This window comes from Myotis brandtii, unplaced genomic scaffold (genome assembly GCF_000412655.1).
Source record: "Myotis brandtii unplaced genomic scaffold, ASM41265v1 scaffold667, whole genome shotgun sequence".
Taxonomy (NCBI): Eukaryota; Metazoa; Chordata; class Mammalia; order Chiroptera; family Vespertilionidae; genus Myotis; species Myotis brandtii.
In genome coordinates, this window is record NW_005370593.1 from 2,244,557 (window position 1) to 2,267,394 (window position 22,838).

General features: G+C 36.0%; 1 protein-coding gene and 1 pseudogene across 2 annotated transcripts in view; one reads left to right on the forward strand and one right to left on the reverse strand.

Moving 5' to 3' along the window:
• Window positions 1-22,838, reverse strand: part of SCFD1 (sec1 family domain containing 1) — a 123,840-nt gene that overhangs the window by 59,032 nt on the left and 41,970 nt on the right. For both annotated transcript variants that reach the window (XM_005880994.2, XM_014528975.1), the window contains exons 13-15: window positions 22,362-22,435; window positions 21,589-21,670; window positions 2,401-2,497 (exon numbers count right to left, since the gene is read on the reverse strand). In XM_005880994.2, the coding sequence (XP_005881056.1) occupies window positions 2,401-2,497; window positions 21,589-21,670; window positions 22,362-22,435 (253 nt within the window). The remainder of the gene's footprint in view (window positions 1-2,400; window positions 2,498-21,588; window positions 21,671-22,361; window positions 22,436-22,838) is intronic.
• LOC102248895 lies at window positions 12,923-14,226 on the forward strand (annotated as a pseudogene).

The window sequence follows — 22,838 nt, forward strand, 5'->3', positions numbered from 1 at the left end:
AAGTTTCTACTGTAATTGCACTCTATTTTAAAGTCAGAGTGTCCAGCTCATTATATACTTTCTTTCCCCATCTCAGCCCTGGAATCCTAATGTAAAATGGTATTTATAAGCTAAAATCTTTACTATTGGGGTATTGTTGCTTCCAGCCCTGCTCAATTGGCAGAACTAGATAATACATATATAGGATGTCCCCCAAAATTTATCTATACTTTGTGTAATTATAAAGGCAATGTTTATTAAAATGATTTCATTTTCAAAATTGTGCTATCAGCAGCTGTTCAAGTGTGTATACATTTTTTTGGGACACCTGTATAAGTGTACACACACACACACACACACACACACACACACACACCTGTATTTATTTCTCTATCTGACAAATACATAGTGAAAACACTAAGTCCATACCAACACCTCCAATTCCAACCCAACATTCCAGGATTCATTCTAGTCTTCTCCCTTTCCTATTTATAACTTCCTTCTCCAAGGAGAAACCTGGCTCCCGTTATATTATCTAATATATTTTACTTATTTAACCAGCTCCTTGTATGTAACAAATATCATATCTCTGCTGCCATGTTGGCCTGCATGGAAGCCTTTTCACTCCACTTGGACACTGATTCCCTACAATGGACCCAACATGCCTGGCCATACTGCTCACCCATTTGGGCTGATGTTGGGTTGGCTCCTGTGCAGCGATCTGTTAGAGCTCTTACACCCGTGTTTCCACCTGTGGACACTGCTCACTTCACTCGGACTTCAATACCTTATACAAATTATCAACACTCCCATTACCTACATGTAGATGCCCTTCTCATTTTGCTCAGGTTCCAACATCTTGTTCTGGTCGAAAGTGACACCAGACTTCTGCTTTGCATAAATGCCTACATTGCTCAGCCTTATTTAATGTCTTTAAAAATAAACTGTTTGAGAAAGTAGGGGGAAAGGACAATGAAAGGTTCCGTTTGCCCTTTTATCAACACACTATTTGTTTTAACTTTACTCAAAAGTTCTTGTAAATAACTCTGAAGTAATGGACTTATGTATATTTTGCACTTTTTCATTGTAAAGTATAAATACTTAAGATGCTATGCTCTCACTACAAATCTAGCTTTTTAAAAGTGTGAGCAAGCCCGGCTATATGGCTCAGTGGTTGAGCGTCAATCCATGTACCAAGAGGTCGCTGGTTCAATTCCTGGTCAGGGCACATGTCCAGGTTGTAGGGTCAAACCACAGTAGGGGGCATGCAGGAGGCAGCTGATCAATGTTTCTTTCTCTCTCTCTCCCTCTCCCTTCCTCACTCTAAAATCAATAAAAACATATTTTTTAAAAAGTGAGAGCAATACTTATGGCTTCTCAGAAGTTGTATGAATAGAATCTTTAATTACAAATAATTTGGACGTTTTAAAATTACTTTTTAATTTGAAATAAAGTCAAAAGCTCATACCAGCCCAGCCGATGTGGCTCAGTGGCTGAGGGTCAACCTATGAACCCAGAGGTGGCAGGTTCAATTCCTAGTCAGGGCACGTGCTTGGGTTGTGGGCTTAATCCCCAGTAGGGGGCGTGCAGGAGGCAGCCGATCAGTGATTCTCTCATCATTGATGTTTCTCTCGCTCGCCCTCAAAAAATAAATAAAAACATATTAAAAAAAACCCTCATACCAAAACTCTAACTCAAAAACTATCATCATCAGATGAGTAACTTTTGTGCGAAATATGAGATGAGTAGAGCTTATATCCTTTTTATTCATTTTGGAAAAGGGCTGAGATTTGAACTGCTAACTATTCTGAAATGATCAATAACTCTCTAAAGTTTAGAGATTTTAATAGGCTAAAACCCTATGTAGATCCTATGATTATTATAATTGAAAGCAATAATTAAATTACATTTTCCAAATACAAAGAATATATCTTAAGAAAATCTAACATACAAATATTTAGATGAATATAAAATATAAAGGGACTGACTAAAGAGTTTCTTTAAAAGTGAATTCCCTAAGTATTTAAAATAGAATTCAGTTTTAGATACATCTTTTTAGAAAACTCTAGGTTTAAACCAAATTATTTAGAAAATATATCACTTAGAGACACCTGCTTTGAATGTTATACCACCTTCAAATCTTCCTGGACCAACAGAAATTGAGCTTCAGATGTAGCACTTTAAATGAATATAAAAAGTGCTTAACTACCACTAAAGAAAAGTTCAATGAAATAAAATGCAAATTATTTTTCTTCTTTATGAACTGCTATGCTACAAACTTCTCAATAGAAAACAGTTTAATTATCTCATTATTAGCATAAATGGTTAGAAAAAATAATTCTATTCAGATTTTACTAAAATTGAAAATGCTGGATTCACCTGATATGAAACTTACATTAACCTCAAATTTATGGTACATACCATCAGGGTCTGATATTATATCTAGAAGAGATTTATCCAGAGTAGTTTTGCTCATTATTTTTTCTTCATATTCAAAATATACATCTAGTTTTCTTGCCTGTTTCAAAATAAATATTAGATTAGAATACCTCAAGTAATAAAAACACATTAAGGGCTTCTCAGCTTACAAGTTTTATTTTCTATGATCAATTTTAAAAGCAAACGTTCATTTCCTAATAGAATTTATTTTAAAGTTTCTTACTTCTGATCATATACTTTATGTAAAAAAACAACAACCAGATTGGCCCTTTGTTTACCATATTTGACTTATAAATTCCAATTTAATTGTCATATTTGTATTAGCAAAGATAAAAACCACACAAATCTCAATTACTGTATAAATCAGTAACTAGCATACAAATAATATTGTATTCCATGCAAATTAGTGGTCATGTTATGGTTATATATATTTTTGTGAACAAATCTACATATTTTTACCTTAACTGAATAGAAAGTTACCCTAAATTATTTTCAATCGTTTTTAAATAAAACTGTTTTTCCTCATTAATAGCCCCACTTAATACTTTGAAGTTTTAGATATTAGAAAAGTAGTCAAGCTTAGCTTTTTGGTATCACACCTTTTCCCAAATTAAAAATTTGTTGAATAAAATTATCCAAATGAAATTAACATGTTAGGATCCTCAAAAGGAAATAAAAATTATTACCAAGTATCTATTAAATTATGTTTCAGATAATATATAAGAGAGAAAAGAACATGTTTTCTATTGAAGGTGTTAATCTAAGACAGTGATTTTCAACCTTTTTCATTTCATGCACACATAAACGAATTACTGAAATTCTGCAGCACAACAAAAATATATATTTTTGCTGATCTGACAAAAAAACCCACAGATATAATATTGGTTCATTCACACTGGATGGCTATTATTGGCTGTTGTCATTTTTTTATTTGACAATCTAAGGGAAAAGAGGTCAGTGCCCCTGACTAAATAGTCAGGTATTGCATGTTTTAAGAATTCTTGCTTCACACTGATAAAAAGTCACTGCTCTAAAGGGAATAGAAACCACTTATGAAATAAGTTACCAACAAAGAACCAATATATAAATATAGAACATAAATAAATATATTAAGCTAAGGTGACAGAATGAAATAGTTAACCAATTGTGGAGGAGGAAGTGATAAAATCTGAGTTGAATTTTGAAAGTGATTTGAAGGATAGAGTTCATTTTAGTGAAAGGGATCATACCAAGGCATAATCGGACTGGAGAAAACTGACACAAAAGGTAATATACTGTACTCTTCTGTCCTTTGCTTTTACTCAACAAAATACCCTAAATCAGTACATGGAGAATTTCCATATTAATGAGCTCCTGATAAGAGTACAATAAACTTTACAAGTTTTCCTTTTTATAAACTATTTGGCACTTTATCTTCTTCAGACTCCCTGGCATATTTTGAATACCAAAATAGATGAGGTGAAGTCCTAGGAATAAAAAAGTATATTAAAAATGGACAAAAGAAACAGAAAAGAGATCCTAGGAAAGAGACCATAGTAGTGGCTGTGGAAATGGAAAGAGACAGATACTTAATAATTAACATGAGAATGGAGATTTAAAGCAAATAATGAAAAAGTCCAAGATAACTCGTGAGGAACTAGGATAATGGTAGTAGGAATTATGTTAATGTGAATATTATATTGGGAAAGGCTAATTATCTGTAGACTGAAGCCAGAAATGGAGGGGGTAATGTGATAAAATAAGGTGTTAAGTTTACTTGCAGACCCTCACAATCTGCTCTAGCCAACCTTTTCTGTTTAACTACTATACACTAGGATAGTTCCCTATAGTCAAATCAAATAACTCACTGACTTTTGCTCATTAGACATCATGTGTCTAGGCTTAGACTCAGATTATTCTCTTAGCTTTTTAAGAATATATTCCTCTTCCATCGCCTGCCTGGTGAATTCTACTCATTCTTCAAGGACCAGCTTCTTTGCAACTCTTTCTTCAATCTCCATTCTTTCTCCTTCTTGCCCCTCCCCCAGTCTCTTTGTCAGCTGGAAGAATTTATTATTCCTTTAAATGTGCACTTTACATACATTTCCATAATAACAATGATCCTATATACTGGTAATAAAAGGCTAATATGCAAATAGACCGAACCGCGGAACGACCGGTCACTATGATGCGCACTGACCACCAGGGGGCAGACACTCAATGCAGGAGCTGCCCTCTGGTGGTCAGTGTGCTCCCACAGGGGGAGCGCTGCTCAGCCAGAAGCCGGGCTTACAGCTGGTAAGCGCAGCGGCGGCGGTGGCGGGAGTCTCTCCCGCCTCCACAGCAGTGCTAAGTATGTCTGACTGCCAGTCGGACACCTCCCAAGGGCTCCCAGACCGTGAGAGGGCGCAGGCCGGGCTGAGGGACCCACCCCCCACCCAGAGTGCACGCATTTCATGCAGTGGGCCTCTAGTTATACTATATTATTCTCCCTTGTTTACATGCTACTCTTCTAAAAGAGTAAACTCCCTAGAGTGTATCTAATTAATAATTTAACACTAATAGTCTAATAAGGCATATGGCTTGTAACAAGTACTTGAAAAAATAATTGTTGAATTTCTAAGCTATAAGATCAGGATATACAGTGGGGCCTTGACTTATGAGTGTCCCGACTAACGAGTTTTTTGAGATACCAGCTGTCTCTGGGCCGATTTTTTGCATTGAGTTGATAGAGTAATTTGAGTTAACGAGCTCGGTCTCGGAACGAATTAAACTAGTAAGTCAAGGCCCCACTGTATACAGATAAGTAGTCATCTCTGTTTTTTAAAGATATTTAAATTTATTTGATTTGAGAGAAAGGGAGGGGAAAGAGAGAGAGAGAGAAAGAGAGAGAAACATCTATTTGTTGTTCCACTCATTTATGGATTCATTGGTCGATTCTTGTATGGGATCGAACCCAAAACCTTGGAATGTCAGGACCATGCTCTAACCAACTGAGATACCCAGCCAGAGCCTGATTAATAGTCATCTTTAAAAGTTATGAAAGTAAGAAAAAAAGTCATGAAAGTAGAATAAACTTTTAGAAGTGAAAAATGTAATCAATCAAGTCTTTAGTGATTTGATATATGAAATTAAGTATGCTAAATGACATAATAGAATCTAATGCATGAACCTACATAAATCAGTGAAGAAACATTAGATCCATTTTGTTCTTCTTGATATATTAGCTTACACTTTAACTTCCTGCATAAGAGAACTAGTATCTTTCAGCATCTATTATGTACAATGCACTTTACAACTATGCTGTTATTTATTTATTTATTTATTTATTCATTCATTCATTCATTCATTCATTCATTTAAAATCCTCACTGGAGGATTTTTTTTCATTGATTGCTAGAGAGAGTGGAAGGGGGAGAGAGAAACATGAGAGACACACATCGACTGGTTGCCTCCTGAACTCGCCCCTACCAGGGCTGGGGAACCTGCAACTGAGGCACATGCCCTTAACTGGAAATCAAACCTGTGACCCTTTGGTCTTCAGGCCAATGCTCTAACCTCTGAACAACTGGCCAGGACAACAGTCAAATGTTTTTAAACAGTGAACCTCAGGACCCTCCTTCTCAAACCAAATTTTCTGCAGAACCCTAAACATAAAATAGATTCAAGTTGACCCATTAAAAGTCTCTACAGAGCTCAAGGGTATCAGTGAACAGTGTTTAAAAACTAACTTAGATGATCTCATTTTAATTCTCCAAATAATAATATGAGCTAGAAATTATCAGTCTCATTTTAAAGATGAAGAAAGGACACATAGAAACATATACTTATTTTAAGGTTACCACATTAGAAGTAGTAGGGTTAAGATTCAAATCCTGTTCAGACTCCAATGTAAATCACAGAGAAAGAGTAGGAAAAATTATATTTTCCTCAAGTAAAATTTTATTTCCTTTGTATATGCTTTATGGGAAAAAAGTGTATTTTCCAATTAGTACATATTTAGGTTTTTTTGTAATACATGTAATTTAGTATTTGTGCCACAAGGTTATTTTGACCAGATATATGATATCTATAGGTCCTTTCTCAATTTCTTGAAATAAGGGATCATCCATATAAGGAACAACTTCTGTACAGAAACAACTTCTATAATCCCAAAAACTGATTACTTTTATACACTACTAGAGGCCCAGTGCACGAATGGGGTCCCTCGGCCTAGCCTGCACCCTCTCGCAATCCGAGACCCCTCAGGGGATGTCAGAGATCTGGTTTCGGCCTGATCCCCACAGGCCAGGCTGAGGGACCCCACCATATAAGATCTTTGGTTAATCTCTTCATGCCTTCCCCCCAGCCCCCTTCCCTCTGAGATTCATCCATCTGCTCCATGTTTCCATGCCTGTGGTTTCTGCACCTGCACTGAGCATCTGCCCCCTGGTGGTCAGTGCACGTCATAGCTACCATCCGGTCGGCTGGTTGCTTAGGCTTTTATATATGTAGATGAGTTCAAAGGAGAATATAATTTGGATAATAAGAGTTATATGGAAAAGAGACAAGTTAAAAATATAAAACAAAATGACAAGGTCAAGATAAATAGATTTTTGGTAGCTTCAATAAATATCAAGAATGAGTAAGAAGGGAATTTTATAGAAAACCAAAGGACTACACATGGAATACAAATTATAGCTAGTGAATATAAATTCTAAGCCATGAATTTCTCAAAAATCCCTTTTGAAAATCAGCTGTCCTCTTTCTTCACAATAATGGAAAACTCTTAATAGTTACCTGGGATGTATAGGTACAGTTGACCCTTGAACAACAGGGATTTGAACTGCATGGGTCCTCTTATATGCCAAATTTTTCAATAAATATACAATTGGCCCTCTGTATCCCTGGGTTTTGCATCTGTGGATTAAATCAACCTCAAACCAAAAATGCTATTTTTTATTTCAACTGAGGGTTGGGTGGTGCCCCTAATGCCTGCTTTGTTCAAGGGTCAAGTATACAAATTTTGACTTTTGAAAATCATTAACTAAAAACATTTGTCATATGACCCATATAGGACATGAAGTGAATTCCCTTTTCCTTCCGACAATTAAGGAGCATTCATTTGCCCCCTGCCCCCAGTTTCTCTTTCCATTCTAGGTACAGAAGACACCACCACTGTGGGACTCCCTACTCACTGCTAGCTACGCTTTTCTTTCCTCACCTCAGTCAACAACTGATGACAAAGTCTACATTGGTACTTCTTGGCCTTCCCTCTCTTCCAATCCTCAATTCTAATCTCTAACATTAGTCAGCAGTGAAAGTAAAGGCAAGAAAAAAGGAGAGTTAACTTTCTTTTACTATTAAGAATCCAAATATTCCTCTCCTCCTACCTATCACAAGAGGGAGAGGGGTTGATAAACCCTTCTCTGTTTCAATACATTAGGAATCTTTCATATTATGAATTAAATAGGGTTTGGACAGGGACCAATCACATAATATCTATAGAAAAGTATATCCTAAGCTAATAGGAACTTAGAACTATACCTTTAGTCGGATATGTATAACCTATATCTAAGTTGAAGATCATTTACACCCTAGCCTTTCTTGGTCTTTTTTTAAAAAATATATATTTTTATTGATTTCAGAGAGAAAGGGAGAGGGAGAGAGAAACATCAATGAGAGAGAACCACTGATTGGCTGCCTCCTGCATGCCCCACACTGGGGACCAAGCCCAAAACCCGAGCATATGCCCTGACCAGGAATCAAACCGTGGTCAACACAAAACCACTGAACCACAACAACTGGGATGTTCTTTTTCTTTCTTCTTCTCCTCATGTTTAGGTCCTATCATCTTTTAGGGATGTATAAGGATATCCCATCCTCCCAGTGGGTAGCATCTGTATGCTGTACTGTAATAGTCTGCATATAACCCCTAGAGTACAAATTCCTTCTGACTACTTGTTCTTTATTATATGCCTTGTGCCCTGCAAGATGACTGAAATTCTCCAAAAGTACAATTACTTTTTATAATACAACAAAATAGCACATTAATATATTTTCAGTTATTTACATGTGTATTTCTTTTTGGCATTTCATATTGGTGAGTTTGAATGGGTCCGTCTAGATGAAAAATTACGTTGCACAAAAATCAGATGATCCATGAACTTATATTTGAAGGTGTTCTATAACACAGGTGGCTGAAAATGCTTACTTTGGAGCACTTGCTCATATGTCAGAGTGACTTAGACACCTTGAATAAAATTCATTCTATATAAGGGAATACATCTCTTCTGTGCAGAGATGGGACAATGTACTGGTGGAGAACCTGGTTAGTATCTGGAATGTCTACAACAGGCTATCAACCTTACTACTTGGCTATCTCATTTCCAAATATATATATTTTTTTCTCTCAACAAAAATTACTGAACGTCTAGCATTCTAGATCCAAATCTGAATGTGTAACCTCAACTTCTCTGCGGACTCCTATTTAAAGTCCAATAGAAAAAAGTGATAATATGTTAAAGAATGTGCAATTTTTAAATTCTTTCCACTTTAGATACTAAAAGGGTATAAACTTAGAACTTACTACCTTAGTGATTTATAAAACTGCCCTCATTTAATGATATTTTAATATTATACCGTTGACTTTCATTAAGTTACCATGAAATCTATGATTGCAACTGGTATTAAAATACTGCATCATCACATAATTCAATTTACTCTAGTTATGCCTAATATGAGCAATGTCTTCTGTAATATGATGCCAAGAAACACTTTGCTTAAAATAAAAATAAGAGAAATTCTCCTTTTTATAAGAAGTTTTTTGATTTTTTAAAACTTAATCCCCTCCCTCTTATTTTAAGTCTTGGTTGCCAGAAACTTCAAAGCCAAATTTGAGAATTACCACTATAATATAACTATATAGCAACTATTCTGAGTTTTTATTTCATTATTTTTATCATTTGTTCTACTTATGAAAGCTGCCTTTAAAACTGTTTTAGAATAAGGAAATTATAAATTCATCCCACATACTGACTCCTACCAAAAATATTTAAATTCTGACGAAAGTGATCATGTAATAAAAAATGAAAAATGTACATGAATTATTCTTTATAGATGACAAGTATTAAAAATACAAATATTGTAACCTTATTATAATAAAATATCAAAAACTGCTTTATAATATTTTTGGAAAAAATAGAGGTTTACATGGCACTTGTAAACTAATACAGGTTTTAATTTACTATGACTCTCAGAGGCATTCTGTTGTAATTTATACTATCAATGTGTTGAACTCCTGAAAAAAAGAGCAAATTAAATCCAAAGTAAGCACATGAAAAGAAATAATAAAAACCAGAACAGAAATCAATGAAATTAAAAGAAAGCAATAGAAAAAATCACTGGAACCAAAAGCTGGTTCTTTGAAAAGATCAATAAAACTGATAACTCTCTAGTGAGGTTAATTAAGAAAAAAGGAGAAGGAACACGAATAACTAATATCAGAAATGAAGGGGAGAGACCAAGATGGCGGCATAGGTAAACACCGGAGACTGCTGCCGCAAACAACCACTTCAAAAATACAACTAAAAGACGGAACGGACATCACCCAGAACCACAGGAAAGCTGGCTGAGGAGAGACTCTTCAACTAGAAGGAAAAATAACAGCACACCGAGGCTCAGAGGAGGCGCAGTGTGGAAAATACTCAGGTGCGGAGGTGCGCGCGCAAAGCGGGCTGGTGGCTGAGAGCGCGGTTGTCGTTTTCGGTCAGGGGGGAGTCTCAGACTCTGAGCTCCAGATACGGGCGAATCGCTTCATGACATTATGAACCAATTCTGTGAAAGACACAATCTGTCAAAATTCACTAATGGAGAAACAAATCATTTGAATGGGCTGATACACCTATTAAAGAAATTAATCAATATTAGTAACCTTCCAAAACAGAAAACATCAGGTCTAGAGTGGCTCACTAGAGAATTCTACCAAACATTTAAGAAAAAAATTATACCATTGCTCTACAATGTCTTCCCAAAAACAGAACGCAAATGAGAAATTAGATGCTTTGCTGCTAAGATCAGGAATAAAGCTAGGATGCTCCTCACATACTCATATTCAACATTATACTAGAAGCCCTAACTAATCCAATAAACATAAAATGAAATAAGAGGTATACAGATAGGGAATAAATAAATAAAATTGTCTTCATTTGCAGATGACATGATTGTCAATGAAGAAAATTCCAAAGAAGCAACACAAAACTTCTGGAACTAGTAAGTGACAAGGTTACAAGATACAAGGTACAAGATACAAGATATATTTTTGTTAATATACAAAAGTCAATTATTTTCTAATATACTAGCAATGAACAACTGAAATTAAAAGACAATACTATTTCATTAGTACTCAAAAAAAACTAAATGAAAGTTATAAATCTATTATAAATCTAAAATATGTAGAAGATCTATATGAGAAAAAGTACAAAATTTTGAAAGAAAAGAGATATTCTATGTTAATAAATAGGAAGACTCAATACTGTCTATATGTCAGTTCTTCCCAACTTGATGTACAGATTTAACCAATCCCAATCAAAATTGCAGCAAGTTATTTTGTAGATATTGACAAAATGATTCTAAGGTTTGTATGGGGACAAGAAAGACCCAGAATAGTCAACACAATATTCAAGGAGAGAAAAATAAAGAATTGACAATACTTGATTTTTAAGACTTACAATAAAGCTATAGTAATTACAACTGCGGGGTCCTAGCCAAAAAGTAGACAAATATACCAACAGAACAGAAAAGAGAGTGCATAAATAAACCCATACAAATAAAGTCAACTTATCTTTGACAGAAAAGCAACTGCAATTCAATAAAGAAAAGACATTCTTCAAGAAATGGTGCTGGAGCCTGGCCAGAGCGGCTCAGTTGGTTGAGTGTCATCCTAGTACCGAAAGCTTGCCGGTTCAATTCCCAGTCAGGGCACATATCTGGGTTGCAGGTTTGATCCCCAATTGAGGCGTGCTCAGAAAGTAACTGATCAATATTTCTGTTTCTCTCTCTCTCCCTTCCTCTCTGTAAGCATGTCCTCAGGTGAGGATTTTTAAAACATTTAAGAAATTTTAAAAGTGGTTCTGGAACAACTGCATACCTACATGTAAAAAAATTAATCTAGGCACAAACCCAACAATTTTCACAAAAATTAACTAAAAATGGATGATAGACCTAAATGTAAACTGCAAAACTATAAAACTCCTAGAAGATAACTTAAGAGAAAATTTAAATCTTAGGTATAATGATGAATTTTTAGATACAATACCAAAGGCACAATTCATGAAAGAAATAATAAGTTGGACTTAATTAAAATTAAAAGTTTCTGTTCTGTGAAAGACATTGTCAAGAGAGTGAGAAGACAATCTATAGACTGGGAGAAAATATTTGCAAAAGACATCTGTTCAAAGGACTCTTTCTTCCCTCTGCCCCAAAAGTACAAATAATTCTTAAAACTCAACAATAAGAAAACAAACAATCTGATTTAAAAATGGCTCAAAGACCTGAACAGACATCTCACCAAAGATACAGATGGGAAGTAAGCATATGAAAAGGTGTTCTGTATCGTATGTCATTAGAGATTTGCAAATTAAAACAATCGATGAGAATGGCTGAAATCCAACAATGACAATACCAAATGCAAGCAAGGCTATGGCGCAGTAGGAACTCTCACTCATTGCTGGTGGGATTGCAGTGGTACAGCCACCCTGGAAGACAGTCCGGCAGCTGGCAGTTTGTTAAATCTAAACATAATGTTACCATATGATTCAGCAATCACACTCTTTGGTATTTACCCGACAGAGATGAAAACTTATATCCACCCAAAAACCTTCACGTGAATGTTTATTGCACTTTTATTCATAACTGTCAAAAATCTGGAAGCAACCAACATATCCTTCAATAGTTGAATGGATAAACAACTGGCACATTTAGACAATAAAAAGAAATGAGCTACCAAGCTATGAAAAGACATGGAGGAATCTTAAATGCATATTTTGACATGAAAGCAGCCAATCTGAAATGGCTACACACTATATGATTTCAACTCCATGACATTCTGGAAAAGATAACACCACGGAGATAGTAAAAAGATCAGTGGTTATCGGGGACTCAGGGGAAGGAAAACAGAGATGAAAAGGTGGAGCGCAGGTGATTTTTAGGGCAGTGAAACTTCTATATGATACTGTAATAAGGATCTATGTTGTTATACACTTTTCAAAACCCATAGAATGTACAACACAAAAGAGTGAAGCCCAATAAACTATGGACTTCAGTAATAATGTATTGATGTTGGCTTATCAATTTTAAGAAATGTACCACAGTAATGCAAAATGTTAATAATAGGGGAAACTGGGGGTGGGTGGTATATAGAAATTCTCTGTGCTTTTCACTTATTTTTCTACAAAGGCAAAACTTTTCTAGCTTTTCTGCACTACTGTGAAAGGGGCCCGTATGGCATTGTTCTTGGTTCCCAGGTAACTTAAATGGAAACTTCCACAATGTCCAGAGCCCTTCAAGTTCTACAAATGAAGGAGGAGGATATCCTCAAATTCCTTGCAGCAGGAACCCACTGGCACCAACCTTGACTTCCAAATGGAACAGTCCATCTACAAAAGGAAGAGTGATGGCATCTACATCATCAATCTGAAGAGAATCTGGCAGCTTGTGCCACTGTTGCCACTGAAAACCCTGCTGAGGTCAGTGCCATATCGTCCAGGAATACCGGCCAGTGAGCAGCGCTGAAGTTTGCTGCTGCCACTGGAGCCACTGCTATAGCCGCTTCAATCCTGGAACTTCACTACCCAGATCCAGGCAGCCTTCCGGGAGCTGGGACTTCTGGTGGAACTGATCCCAGGGCTGACCACCAGATCTCACAGAGACGTCTTATGTTAACCTGCCTCCCCCTGCTCTGTGTATCACAGACTCTCCTCTGAGCTATGTGGGCATTGCTATCCCTTGCAACAACAGGGGCTCACTCAGTGGGTCTGCTGTGGTGGATGATGGCCCAGGAAGTACTGCGCATGAGTGGCACCATCTCCCATAACCACCCATGCCTGAACTCTACAGAGACCCTGAAGAGATTGAAAAGGAAGAGCTGGCAACTGCTGGAAAGGCTATGACCAAGGAGAAATTTCAGGGCGAATGGGCTGCTCCAGCTCCCGTGTTCACTGCTGCATAACCTGAGGTCACAGACTGGTCTGAAGGTGCGCAGATGCCCTCTGTGCCCATTCAGCCGTTTCCTACTGAAGCCTGCAGCGCTCAGCCTGCCACTGAAGGCCGTCTGCAGCCCCCACTGCTCAGCCCACTGAATGGGTAGGAACAACCACTGAGTGGTCTTAAGCTGTTTGTCCACAAACTCTTAAGAGTGAAAATAAGGTTGAAGGAAAATAGTAGCTAAAAACAAACTGCTCTAAAAAAGTCTGTAATTTAAAAGAACAAAATCCAAAAATGGTACGTATATGATGGAAAACAAAAGAAAGGGTCGCATTTAATAAAGTGTTTGCAAAATCTTGGGAAAATGTACGGTATGTAGCTTTGAATAATAATCTCTCACTTTTACTTCTTGATGGGTACTATATAAAATGGCTCAACAGAAAAGAATACAGAGATGATTTGGTCTGTGCTTCAAAATATATATATATATACATCAGTCTAACATTTATAATAAATATGCAGAGTATATAATACATTTGTTTGTGTGTATTTATGTTTGTTATCAAGTCAATATGTGACCCTAGCATGGAATTCGATTCCTGCGATACTTATCAGCACTTCAATAATTTACCCTTTAAAAAAAAGTCCACTGTTTTAAAAAGTATACTTGTTTTATAAAACTTAACTTAAACTTCGTCTACTAAATTTTCATTGTCTATTTAAGCATTCATAGATATAAAAGATCAGACTATTTTTTAAATGAATTGAATAAACACATTAAATGATCAAATATTTTAATAAGACAATTGGAGTCCCTACTTCCCTCTATTTTGTTTTTGCTGAAATTACTTCTGATTCTAAAGCTGCTCTGTTTTCACAGAATTTTTAAAAAATTATTTTAATTAATTTATTTTTTTAAAGAGAGAAGGAGAGGGAGAGAGAGAGAAACATCCACATGAGAGCGAAACATTGATTAGCTGCCTCCTGCACACCTCCACCCAGGAATCCAGCCTGTAACCTGGGCATGTGCCCTGACCGGGAATCAAACCAGTAACTGCCAACCCCCGTCCCCTCCCCCCCACCCTTTCCAGGGCATGGGATGATGCCCAACCAATTAAGCCACACAGGCCAGGGCTCAAGGAATTTTTGGTGGATATGTTTTAAGAACTACAGTATGGTAATGCATGGGACTTAAAAGTAAAAAAGCCAAAGTTCAATTTCAGGCTCTGGCTTTAAGCCAAGTACTCAGTACCTCTGAGATTCATATTCCTACATAGAATAGGGGAACATTATCATGTTAAATTATCTGACATATAAGTTGCCAAAAAAGTTTGTTCTTCCTTTTAAAAAACAAAACAAAATACCATGTGTTCACATTTTCCATCTAAGGACTGTGATTTAAGGATGCTATGTTTGATCATAAAATATTTGTGAAGTATAAAGCATTAAGGTACTGTAGTAAAATCAAGCTCATTTACATAGCATCTTAAAATAGATGTTATTTTTAAGGTACTCTAGCACTCACATAACATCAGGGTGTAAATATTTTCACTAGGATTAAAATAAGAACCATCCACAGAACTGTACATTTTAGGTAATCAATAAGGAAAGAAAGCAACAATGGTACTATGAGAAGGAGCTAAGTAAAAGAATGTAAAATTCTTTAAGGCATATCTTTAAATGAAACATTTTTTGCTTCATTGAGTAACAAGGAAAAATGGCATGGCAAGAAGACAGCAAGACAAAATACAAAGACTGCCAAGTTTGAGTTCCAACCCTGCCATTAACTAGGAAACATTTAACCTGTTTTGGAGGTAAGAGAGAAATTCCTTCATTTATAAAATAAGAATATTTCACAAAATATATTCTGCAGACTGCTACTTCTCAGAGTTGGTTATAAGAGGTATTACCTAAAAGTGTTTCAAAGTCGAAAGAGTTTGAGAAATACTGGCTAATTAAGTTTTCTAAATACATGACTTGCAGACTACTTTATATATTACATTGCATGGTGAATCTCCAAGAGGAGAATATAGTAAGTTTTATTTCTAACCTTATTTGACCAGGGAAGAAACCTCACTAATTTGTAGAATCTACTTAGAACTCTGTCCCTAGGTACCTTCTAGCTTGACAGTCTTAAGTTCCACGGTAGGTTCACGAAGGACTCTGGAAAATAGAGACCAAAGAACAGAGGAAATTGTAAGGGCTATGTTTGACTCTGGCTTTCTACTCTAATTTATACATCCCTGATTCTCATTAATCATTCTCTACTCAGCTATTGTATGTGCTGTCATTGTAAGCTACCTCAGAACAACTCAAGGTATAAATAAATAAACTCTGAGGAATTTAATTAAAAAATAAGGACTGCATCTGTACTCTCCTTTTATTTTAAACACTAGAGGCCTTGTGCATGAAATTCATGCACTTGTGGGGGGAGGGGTCCCCTCAGCCCAGCCTGTGCCCTCTCGCAGTCCAGGAGCCCTCGGGGGATGTTCGACTGCTGGCCGTCAGACATCCTTAGCACTGCCGCAGGTGGGAGAGGCTCCCACCACCATCGCTGTGCTCACCAGCCATGAGCCCAGCTTCTGGCTGAGCAGCGCTCCCCCTGTGGGAGCACACTGACAACCAGGGGGCAGCTCCTGCTTTAAGCATCTGCCCTGTGGTAGTCAGTGCGCATCATAGCGACAGGTCGTTCTGCCGTTAGGTCTATTTGCATATTAGCCTTTTATTATACAGAATTTTACTCTTCGGTTCAATTTGCTTCTATTCTCTGCATTTATCTTACTGCCTGTTTCTGTAAGGAAAAAAAATCTATGAAAATATTTTGGGCTTACCTATTCACAAATTGTGTACTATATTGTTTCTTGCTATTCTAGGTCACTTTAAACCAAAAGTGAAAAATTCTCATTACCAAAATTAATCTTTGGTTTTCTCAATGACTTAAAAAAATATGTTTATCTGTAAAATAAATTATTTAAAATACATAACCACTAACCTTTGTTTGAATTTTTGAAGGGTAACTGACATACAATACACAGAATTTGGTAAATTTTAACATATGTATGAATTCATGAATACAATCCAGATAGAGCACATATCATTCATTACCCAGAACAGTTTCTTTATTGTAATGCATCCTTTTTAACCCTCAACACTCCTCTTCCTGTCCCTAGATAAGCACTGATCTACTTTCTGTTACTATAGATTAGCTTCGTTTTTACAAATTTATGTAAACTGAAAGATTATGTACTCTTTTTTAAAATTAAATTTTTGGGGTGACATTGGTTAATACAATTATGTATACAGTTCTATAATATATCATCTGTATATTGCATTGTGTGCTTACCACTCAAAGTCAAGTCTTAGGCACAGTCACCGAGGGTAAACAAATGCACACAGCTGGGGTGCTACTTAGTGCATCTGAGAACATCGACTGCAGGTGTTAAAACTGCCGCAGAAAGTCATGCCATGAGACAACAGAACCAATAACTGCAAGTGATGTGGTGTAATCACTCACAGAACACCGTTTACCAGCAGTGACTCTTGGGTTTAAATATGTAGACTATAGTTGCAGATATGTAATATTTATGTTGCCGAAATTACTACAGTGTTTTTTCCAACATATGGCCTATCTGCTAAAATTTGTTAAAAATAATAGTGAATTAGTAACAAAACAAAACAAAACAAAAAATAACTTAATTGAGTTATAAGCAAATCTTGGTTAAAAGCTTTTTAAAATTAACAGGGTATTAATTTTCACATATGACATATGGACTGGAAATTTTGTCCATTAAATCCGAACTCTGTTAAATCGAGGTCTGCAAAATCAAGGGTTTACTGTGTACTTTTCCCTTTTTTAAAAAATGTGACTCCTTTCACTCTATTTTGAGATGCACCCATGTTGTTGCATTTATCAATAGCACTTTCCTTTTTATCGCTGACTAGTATTCCATTGAATAGATAAACCATGATTTGTTTATCCAATTTACTAGTATCTGATGACATCTGGGTTGTTTCCAGTTTTGGGGTATTATAAAAAACACAGCTATCAACATTTGTGTACAATGAACATATGCTTTCGTTTATATTGAGTAAATGCCTTGGAGTGAAATGGCTGGAACATATGATAGGTTTGTATTTAACATTTTAAGAAACCGACAAATTATTTTCCAAAGTGGATGTACCATTTTACATTTCTACCAGCAATTTATGAGTTCTAGTTCCTCTGTATCTTTGCCAAAGGTTGACATGATCAATCCTTTTAATTTTAGACACTTTAATAGATGCGTTCTGGTATCTCATTGTGGTTTTAGTTTGCATTTTTCTAATGACGATTGATGTGGAAACTTATTTGCTATCTGTATTTTTTTAAAGTCAAGTCTCTGTTCAAATACTTTGGCCATTTTTTAAACTGAATTGTTTATTTCTTATTATTAGGTTTTGAGAAGTCTTATTTCTTTAAAGTAACCTTTATGAATCTATTAAACTAGGTCTTGCTAAATGATAATGCTTCATCTTCACAAAAACAGATGGCAGAGAAGTGAAAGCGAAGAGCTAGAGAAAAGTAATTTCACACTTTTTTTTGGAGATGTGTAAGTAGTCTCCAGAAATTCAGTGTGTGAGAAGTTGAAGGGTATTCTACTCATTTAAGAGCTATCTTTGGTCATACTTAAAGTGAGAAATACGTATTCAAATTCCAGTAATGATTAGCCTTATTTGGGATGAGAAGAGGTAGAAGATAGTGGTAGCTTGTCCATGGGGACTTCCTGTTACAGAACGTATTTTCCCCCTGCCTTGAAGAAAAGATAACTAGGTCATAAGAATATTCACTTGGGCCCTAACTGGTTTGGCTCAGTGGATAGAGTGTTGGTCTGCGGACTGAAAGGTCCCAGGTTCGATTCCGGTCAAGGGCATGTACCTTGGTTGCGGGCACATCCCCAGTAGGGAGTGTGCAGGAGGCAGCTAATCGATGTTTCTCTCTCATTGATGTTTCTAACTCTCTATCCCTCTCCCTTCCTCTCTGTAAAAAATCAATAAAATATATTTTTTAAAAAAAGAATATTTACTTGGCATGTATATTGGAGAAGAGATCATTTTAAATACATCAGTCAAAATCCAGCCAGAGAAATGTTCTAACTTCTAGTACAGTAAAATTCCTTCCCTACTGTGATCAGGAGAGTGGTTAGCAGTTAATCAAAGCCAGTTAATATAAAGAATGATTAAAAAAGATGTGTTGTATATATACATTTTAAACATTGCCTTTTAACTTAAGACCTAAAATGTACAATTGTATGTCAATCTACTGACATTTTTTCTTCCTTGCATAAAGTACACCTATAAGGCATCACCTATGATTTCCAGTTTCAGTTTCTTTCAAATGGACCAAAAAAATTTGTAGACATTTGCAAAGCAATTTTAATACTTTGGAAATTTTCCAATCGTATAGGTGTTTTTTTTATCCCACTACTAATTTAAACAATAATTAGATCACCACTTCATTGAGTCTTTCTAAGATGTGAACTTAAGTTTTATACACATAATACTCTTTTCCTATTCATAAAATGATAGGTTGGAATTAAATACAAATAGCTATTTTTGGTAAGCTAAAAATTCCACTTGTAAAACATACTAGCTGTCAGTTGTCAACATGTCAATATTGTGGCCAGTTAACACTGTTTTACAGAGAGAATGAAGGGTATCAATTAATTTGGTGTGGAGACCAATTAAGAGAATTTCTAAAAATTAACCCCTGGAGAAGGGGTTGTGGTTAAAAGCTAGCACTGCTAGCAGGGGCTAAGCCTTGCTCAGAGTGAAGACCTAGGGCTATACATGTTTGCTTGATCAGATGACGGCTTTAGACCTCGTAACTTTCTCCACAGGAAGTAGTAAAACAAAAATGATGATTCAGCACCAATGAAGACTCAATTCACACAGCTTACTAACAGTTTGTTCTTTATTGGCTACAAGAGGATGAAGCATTCTGATGCCACAGCTCTTCCTCTCAAAGGGGAGCATTAGGTGAAAGAACACATAATGCCACTTCTCTCTCTCATATACTATGATTTACAAGTAGGTATTTTTTCCTATTCTTAGGTGTCAGATGCTAAAGAGTATTTAATTCAATTTAACCATAAAAAAAATTTAAATCTGGCCTCGCTGGTTTGGCTCAGTGGATAGAGCGTTGGCCTGTGGATTGAAGGGTCTGGGGTTTGATTCCAGTCAAGGGCACATGCCTGGGTTGTGGGCTTGATCCCCAGTAGGGGGTGCAGGAGGCAGCCAATCAATGATTCTTTCCCATCATTGATGTTTCTCTCTCTCTCCCACTCTCCCTTCCTCTCTGACTTCAATAAAAATAATTTAAAAAAAAATCTGTCTGCAAATTATTTAAGTAGTCCTAGAAGCCATTCTTTAACAACCAGCAAGTGGGGAAAATCATATTTGTACGAGAAATAAAAGAACTACTAAAGGAAAGGTTTAAAAGTTATGAATTACAGAGCTTCTGGTCAAGATAACAGAGTAGGTAAATGCGATACATAAATATTCCCACAACCACGTCAGAATTACAACTAAACTAAGGAACAACCATCATTGAGAACCTCATGAAATGTAGCTAAACAGAAGTCCTATAGCTAAGGATTTACAGAAGAAGCACATCGAGACTGGTAGGAGGGGTAGAGATGCGGAATAGGCTGGCCCCATACCCACATGTGGCAATTAAAAATCAGAGGGATACCTTTGGTACAGAGATCCCCCCCTGAGGGTCAAAGTGTCCCAGCCCCTTCCTAGCTCCCTCCTCCCCAGCTCAGGGTTCCACAGGAAGAGAAGTCCCTATAACTTCCGGCTGTAAAAACCAACAGGGATTAAGGCTGAGGGAGACTGAGGGCTGCTGGAGTCCCAGGCATCCAGCACACGGACTGACTGGAACTCACTCGCTCTGACCTCCAGTGTTGGGACAGCAGTTTGAAAGGCACCAGGGACATACTGGAAGGAATTGAATTGTCTGGCTTTGGGGTGAGTGCTGGCAGAGGCCATTCTTCCTTTGCTGAGCCCTCTTCCTACAGGGCAGGCAGGCTGAGTTTCCATCAACCTGGCTAATTCTGTTCCTCCTACCCTGGTGATAACCTGAGACCCCGCCCCACTTTCACTGGCTTTTCCATACAAACGGTCTATCTTGGCTTATGCTGTGAACTTTCCTAAAATCTCCCATGGACCTCAGGTAAACAGATCTAGGCAGTCTTTTTCCACTTTATAGAAATTTACATATAAAAAAGGGAAAATATCAGCAGAATCACTTAGACTGAACATTTATGTTTCTATTCCTGTAGGTACATGAAAACAGCAATTATCAATATGAAGATGTGGAACAAAGAAAAAATTAGGTCGTCAGCTTAATAGAAATTTGCAGATTTAAATTCCATGCTGCACAATGCTCATTATCTATCTATATTAGCTCCTTTCTAACCCTCTGTGACTTTTTAAATAATTAAAAAAAGAAAACATTTAAGTTCCTTTTCTATAAATCCAAGATACTATCAACATCTTTGACAGGCAGCTAGCATATCCAACTTTTTTACATTGCTTTTCAAATGTTTATTAAATGGGAAGTAGGGGTCACATCCTAGCACATGGTCAAGATGTCACTAGAATTCAGTTCCATGTCCAGAGAATAAATACCTGTACAATGCTGGAACTAAGTCAAACCAATATCAGGTAATCATGAGTGAAGTAATGAGAAAAAACTATAACAACATATATAAGATCCAATTTATTTGTTTCAAAATCACACAGTACAACAGAAAATAGTAAGAAGCTTAAATGCTAATAGACGCATCTAAAACTAAAAAGTTCAGGACCAAATTACATAATGAAATGATGATATTAATAGCTATTTTAGATATTACTACAATAAAACGAAATGTCTAAATCTGTATTACTGATGGTGAGATACAGCTCTACTGTTAACAGAATAATATGTGTAAAAATTATATTGTGGGGGGATAAAAGTTAAATTTACCTTTATATGTTCTAAAACAGCAGTAGCAACATTTGTGTGGAGATCAATAAGTCTTTTTTTTTCAAGGAGTTCTGGCAAAGAACTACAAGTATCAAAAAATTGAAAATTAACCATTATATTTTCTAAGAAAATGACATAGACCTTAATAAAACCCACACCTGGCTATGCTCTTTGAGGAAACTTAAGTAAAACATAACAAAATGACAAATTAAACTATCAACTGGATGTAATCTCTAGGCTTGATCACATAGAGTATTTACTACTCTAATGCAGATGAAGTGCTTCTTTTCTTAGTTTAAAATAATCTGCCTCCCAAATATCATTACTCCACTGTTCACTTTCTGGTTCCAATATCTGGAGGCTTAGAATAAAATCAGATTAATGGAAATATGATTGTACTTATAGTTCTAAAACAGTTTTCCTCTCTCATTAAGAGCATTTAAAGTATCTAAAAGAAATTGCTTAACCTTTAGTTAATAAATAGTAGCAATGATAAATTTAATAACAACTTGCATTACTTTATCATCAATATTATCTTCTTCGTAAAATTATCCACATTATACAATACTCCAACTAGTGAAAGAAGCAAATGATCTGTTATATAAAAGAGAGAACTTAGATTGAACATGTTAAAAATACAATTTAGTTCTTTAAACTTAAAGTATATGTTATTACCTAATATATCCTATTATTAAAAATATTAACAAAATTTTTACCGCCTAAGTAAATCTTATCAACAAAAAGACTTCAAAGAGGATATATTTCTTACTTACCTAACAGCTGATGTTAGCTTAGCAGTATTGTCAGAAAGCATACTTATGGCTCCTTCATCTTCCCCTTCTAGTCCCTGGGAAGGAAAAAAGTCCTAGTAACTACTCACACATCCCAAAACCCAAGCATAAAAATCAATATATTTTTAAGATCACTGGTAAACAGTAAGATTTAGGTCACCAAAAATAATAATTCTTCTCCTCTAAGGAATAAACATATGTCTTTTGACAATTAGAGAAAAGTTCTAGCCACCAACAGCCCAATAAATGGTTGATGACTACAAAAAGGATCAGCTGGCATTTCAGATAAAGAAATTGACCCAGAAACTTTTCACAGGTCACAGAGTAATAAATAGTAGAGCTAAAATCTAAAGTTAGATCAAAGTAGTACTAAAACATATATTTCTAAAATAAAGCTGCATTTTATATATATACTAGAGGCCCAGTGCACGAAATTCATGGGGGTGGGGGGAAGGGTGT